This window comes from Colias philodice, chromosome 18 (genome assembly GCF_061535455.1).
Source record: "Colias philodice isolate Cphi_HAF_F1 chromosome 18, ilColPhil1 Martin Lab GWU primary, whole genome shotgun sequence".
Classification (NCBI taxonomy): Eukaryota; Metazoa; Arthropoda; class Insecta; order Lepidoptera; family Pieridae; genus Colias; species Colias philodice.
In genome coordinates, this window is record NC_143103.1 from 1,822,025 (window position 1) to 1,828,642 (window position 6,618).

At 32.6% G+C, this 6,618-nt stretch overlaps 1 protein-coding gene across 1 annotated transcript; it reads right to left on the reverse strand.

Moving 5' to 3' along the window:
* Positions 1–411: 411 nt before the first annotated feature.
* Positions 412–2,379, reverse strand: LOC149480250 (uncharacterized). Its single transcript, XM_089706844.1, has 3 exons — positions 1,450–2,379; positions 853–976; positions 412–443 (listed from the first exon to the last, which is right to left on the reverse strand). The coding sequence occupies exons 1-3, from the start codon at positions 2,377–2,379 to the stop codon at positions 412–414; spliced, it is 1,086 nt and encodes a 361-aa protein (XP_089562970.1).
* Positions 2,380–6,618: the final 4,239 nt, after the last annotated feature.

Here is a 6,618-nt window from a genome sequence, read left to right on the forward strand (position 1 = left end):
CCTCACGTACATGTTTATTCCATCCAACAACTTGACCTTTTTTCTTCTCAATTACTGTATGAGACAATGAGGCAGCATGGGACAGAATTCCTATAATCTCATTGTACACTTTATCAAGGCAAACTTTATGATATGTGTCTCTGCATATTTTTCCACAACTTTTATGAAATTCAGCAAAATCAATCTCTCTGAGTTTGCTGTTACATATTTCATGATACTCACTAATCTGGCGCTCATTCCTGTGACCCCATTTTATTTTATCAATGACATATCCTGATTGAGGCATTTTTGTCATAATACAATTGAGGTCACATTCTATAATAAGAGGAAAGTGGTCAGACCAGTAGACATCATGACCTAAACTTACATCAATTACAGTCCGCCAAGCAGATTTAGTCACTATGCAGTGATCTAACCATCGAAGACTGCCATTGATGTCACTTCTGTAGGTGTATGTATTAGAATTAATACCCAATTTATTTGTGTCCGCACATATCCACAATTCATCAGAGCAAAAAGTGTCTAACTCATTCCAGAAAGGCTGCATAGGATGTGCGTTAAAGTCACCTAACATGAAAATATTTTCTATGTTATAGCTATCAACTATGGTCTTAATTTCACATAAACAACTCGTAAATTCAAACATATTTTCAGAATTATCAGTTGGCATATATACACTAAATATTATAATATGTGTATTATTACTTAAAACAGCTTTAAACGCACATATTCTATTACTATTGCAATCAATAATTTCTACACTTTTAAACAAGCCTTTTCTCCACAGGATTGCAACCCCACCGTATGGTCTGCCCTTAAGTAGGCCCTTAGTTAAGTCTACAGCTGATTTACCTGTGTATTCAAAGTCTTTGCTTATCGACCCAAGCAAAGGCAGATCATACGGCAGTAGCCAAGTTTCTTGAAGAGCAAGAATATCTGCATATCTACACATATCGCTCACATTATCCAACGATCGCTTCAGTGATTTACAATTAAAACTTATCATTTTACATGTTTTAGCCATTATTAATTTTTAACTATTATTAACAACTACTTTACAGTGACAACTTCACGTGATTTTCCCGATTTGGTAGATTTTTTAAGTGTAATAAAACGCCTAAAACAGATACCTTCGGGCCATGTTTCTGTATTCAAAAATATGTGTAATTTATTTCTAGCGACAAATAATTTAAATGAGTTATAGCTTTTTTCCTTTTTACATTGAATTTTTTCTAAAGTTACTAATTCACTAGTTTTGTTTTTAATATATTCCACTATGTCACTTTCACTTGTTTCTTTACACACGTTAGATATATACAACGGTACTTTGTTCGGCGCAGCTCTAAATTTATTGTCAAAATTCGCTCGCCCTGTCTCACTAATAAATCTATTTTTAGATATAACATTCTTTTTTCGTTGAACCGTTTGCCATTTTTCATCCTCATTTACTCGTTCATGCAATAAACTTTCACGAACAATGTCAGCCATAGTTCGCTCCGTAGTATTACAGTCATTTATGTTATTATAAGTATAATTCATCGCACGTTCCACAGAAGCGCGCGCGCTGCATTCAACCGGTTTAGTAATGCACGAAACCGCGGTGTTGGCCTCCACGCGCGAGCCTATCGCGGTCTCTTTCTCAGGTTCGGGAAGAGATGAGACAACACATTTATCAACAGTTGCGTGTGTCGAAACCGCAGTGGCCTCATTTCTTTGTCTCGGCGAATGTCCTTGAAAGGCCGGTTCGAACGTTGAGCGTGAGGGCGAGATAGATGATATATAAGCGCACTCTTCACTCGCACTACACTTAGCAACAGTGGCCGTTGACTCGTCACAGAGCGGTTGAAGACCCATCGGTCCGCTATCACAGCTAAAGCTATTCAATGCGTATGCGCCCCGCTTTGTGTTTATGTAGTTCAACGATTTTTCTCGCGAACATTCAAATGTATCCTTTAATTGTTTTTTCGTGACATAAGTAGATTTAATTGTTTTTAATTCGTCCTTCAGTAAGTTAATATCACGCAGTAATCTGGTTACGTCTACGTGATCGAAAGTCACAGGTGGTAACTTATGTAAGTCTCTAGCCACGAAGATTGGTAGACGTTCTGGATCAGTTGCATCTATATGCTTTAGTAGTTCAATGACATCCTCCAAGTCCCTTGTAGATTTAGATTCTTTCTTTCGTCTCTTAATTTTTCTTATTGGAACAGCGTCAAACAACAACTTTTTTGCTTCGAAAATATCATCGGTGGAGAAAGCCGTTCGGCAGATCTGCACCAACCCTTCTTCATCCATGACGTTCATTTTGTTGTGCATGAAAGCCAGCACTTCATTTATTACTATGTTACACGCAGAACATTTTAAGACCGTAGAGGCCATTGCCCTCGCGCGCGCACCGTGTGTCAACGACCTTTCACTTTCGCGATCAGCTGATGACTGATTTAAAAAATAAAATTAAACTTTGTCATCGTTTTCACTAGTCAGTCCGTTGTGTGTTTTTTAAATTCGAAATTCTCGCTAAATATCACCAAGTCGAGGTCAAATCCCTGTCTAAGTATTAATGTTGGTAATGAAGTTACTTGTGCACCGCATATTTTGACGGCCGTCATAACTGTACCAGCGCTAGGGTTGTGTTTGTCCTCTAAAATCTTGCTGCGCCAGTCAACATTTCAGTCCTATGGTGAGTCGTTATTTTATTGTTCATCCGATTTTTATTTTCATTTATAAATGGTTAACTATGATTTGTAAAATTATAGTTTGTTGATATTAGAAATTAGGCAAAAAAACATAATTTGTGATTATAACCTCATATTAAGTCCCTTTTCATCAATCCGCTGGCATCAGTCCTTTGTCAGATATCGTGCCAGAGGACTGAAGCGACCCCATAGTACTGATGATTCTGTCGTTTTTGAGAACTTTTATCTTGATTGCTATTGGTATAAGCATTTCTATTTCATATTTCAGTTTAAAACATCATGCGCCACGTTAAAAGAACCTGAATTTGACTAGGGAAGAAACTTTTAAGAAAGAGTAGCAAAGAAAAGAGCTATTGAAACAAACTACTAATAATTTTATTAAAAAAGATCTTATTTTATTTTAATTATTGATTTTGATGCTTTCAGGGCATAGCTTTTTATATTTATCAGATAAATACGTATACGTATATTACTGTGAAGTAAAATTACCTCAAAATAACATAAAAGTTAATTAATATACTTAATAACATTATAAAAATGTCAAGGGGCTCTTATGAAAACTCAGATGAGACTTTCATTCGAGACTTTGGTTTTTAATTTTACTATAATTAGTACTTTTAACATAAATATTGGTAGATTTTTAGGGCTCCGAACCTCAAAAGGAAAAAACAGAACCCTTATATAATATATTATATATATATTATATACTTTGTTGTCCGTTTGTCTGTTAAGACGTTTTTTTTTGAACGCGTGGAGGTATCAATCTGAAATTTATATTGGATACTCAAGATTAAGAACCCTTGGGGCTGTAAAAAAATCAAACTTATAACGCAACGCAATCAAAAGATACCTACATCTGTTAATACTGCAAATTTCCGCAAAATTCAATATTCGCAAGGGAATAAAAAAACACACAGGATGCTTGCCGTGTATACAGTCTACTATAAACTGCTATATAGTTTACTTCTACTTGGTAAATAGCAACGTCTTATAACACAGATAAGGAAAAATTGCTAAAAGTGTAAATTTTTAGTTACAAACATAATAAAAAATAGGTTTTTTAGGACTCCAACTCGCACTTGGCCGTTTTTTTATTTCTATTGTTTGTGAATTACTTGAAATATCAAGTAAAACTAAGTCAAAGTAGAAAAAGTTAAGTAAGAGGGTAAGAATATTCACGTAGCGTTAAATGTCAGAAGGCTGTTTTGAAACTTGAGACATTGTTTTTTCCCAGTATCACATATTATTAATTATCATTTTTAAACGTAACTAAGTGATTTTAATACTTAAAAGACATGTGCCATTATTAAAACTGAGAGATTTGTAGTAATTTTCATTCAATTTCTTTAAGAATATTACAAAATTGTGTTTTTTATCAGTACCATGTTAGCCTCGTCAGTCCCCTGGAGGCCAATTCCAGAAAATTTAAAATATCTCACAATCTACTTAAAAAACTGGCTGGCCCGATTTGGAACAATATATTCATTAGATTAGCTATCATATACACCCTAATTTGTAACAATCTGATATAAAAAATATAGTAAACAAAATATCCTCAAAAGTTACCCCATTTTTGTATAATCACCCATAACAAATTCACGAATTTTGTTTCTTTATTCCCCTAAACGTCTTCCAATCGGTATTTTCTTTGAAAATTGTGGATTCAATTTTTCAATAATGTAAAATATGGTTTTCACAGATTTACTATAGGCAATTTTGTATTTAGATGGTTTTACCTATAAAGGCCTTAAAGATGTATATTTTAGGGGGAATACGTATGAAGTAAATGCGAATATGCATGTTAATATATTCAACGTGTTCAACAATAGATGCAGGATCCTTACATTATAATGGAACCTATCTAGAATTATCGTTGTAATGTACCGTTATTAAAAATCGATTACCACTTTTAAAATACCTTTATTTTAGAATACATGGAAGGACAAGAGGAAGAATCAAATGCCATCAGGAAAAAAAATTAACAAAAATGAACATGATAACAACAAAATTTAAATACTTTTGTATAAACACCAATTGTAATTATTATATTATTATCAATGAAGTGAGACATCAGTCACGAGTTTTCCACATAAATTATTAAGTACTTTTTCATGAACATGTGTCATGACGAACATTTTCTGTGTTTTTACACGCTTCATCTGTATGATTGCATGTAACGGGCATGTCTGTATGCAGACGACCCCTTTAAACTCGATTTGACCAACTTTAAACAGACAGATTTATTTAAACTTTGTACACTTACCAAGGATCGTTACAATACAATAATTTCATAAGTTTTAGCGTGCTTTTTATTATATTAATTATTGAATTAACTTTCAATTACCTTGGTTCCTTATAAATAGAAAACGAATCAAGGAAATTGTAGCGGTGACATATTATGTATACAATCAGCAATTTGGAACAGGTTTTCGTATTTGTCTTTCTTTTCAATTTTGTTGCATTCGTCAATAGCATTAGCCAGTTCATCTTTCTTATCGTAATTCCCGATAAAATATAGTACTTTATCCTTTTTAATATGACCTGATCTATCGCAGTATCCTATTCTTCGGAGGAAGCAGTATAAATAGTCTTTAGTAGGTTTGGTATCTTTGACGTCCCATGATATCAATTGGTGTAACACATTAGGATTGATTCCTGTTTTAGCGACACAAAAAACGGATGCTGGGAGCAATCCTGGAATTTCAGACGCCGTTGGCTGTATGACATCCTGTAATGAAATACCTATATTTAATGGTTGGTATAATAAAATTTATGGTTTCAGATTTAATTTTAGATATGAATGCTATAATTCAATAAATAATATTCATAGAATACACATAAAAAATATTACATAAACTATTTCTTACCAAATCACCACGTACAAAAACACTAAACGTCAAAGAACACAAAAATATTATTAATTTCATTTTTAATTCACAATATCACTTGTCTGACTTCATATAACTGAAATCTTGGACTGAAATATAAACCTTGAAGTTGTACAAAAAATAACAAAACAGAATTTATTGAAGAAAACACAATCGTCATAAGGTTAATGAAATTAAACATTTACAAATTGCCATAAATAACTTTTTTAAGCACAAACAATATTATGTTTTATGATTGTAATGGCTTCGTCCAATGCATATAGAGTTCTAATTTTGTATGTCGGTTAAATAACTCATAAAAACTTAAAAGTAACAACATAAATTATTATCACACACATCATTTACAATATGCGATTTTAGGAAATAAAATAAATAACTAGGTATATTAAAACTTTTATAAGCGCGAGACTCATTTTATATTATGTCCCCGAATAAACAGTTTTTTTATCCAAATTGATCTCTCTGTGTGTAAAATTTAATCCAGTGTAAATAAGCCTTTTTTATATGATGTTTGTACAAATATTCATTCTAAATCTTGTCCATTTATCCAAAATTAATTTGTGATATTTAATTGTTCCATAATATTATTTAACAAGCTTTCCGCCCGTGTCTTCGCCTGCTTTGTCCAATACCTAGTTAACAAATTATACTAAAACCTTTCTCGAGAACCACTCTATCTATTAAAAAATCAAAATCAGTTGCAATTTTAAGATATACAAAAATACTACTATAACTAATAGCTAACTACTTTAAATAAATCGTCGTGTCTAAATTGTTTTTGTATGTAAGTATGTATTGTTTCTAAATAGGTAAACGATTTTTATTTATTTATTCAAGGAAGCGGTCACGCAGGCTTATTATGATAGATTTCTTTAAATCTGTGTACTTTACCTCGCATCTATACAACTATAGATAATATATACTGTACATTGTAATGTCAAATGGTGTGGTGCAATAAATTGTTAAATAAAAAAGACGTGTGGCACTCGGAGACTGCCGCGTTAAAGCTATTGCATGCTATGCCTTCAAGCCAC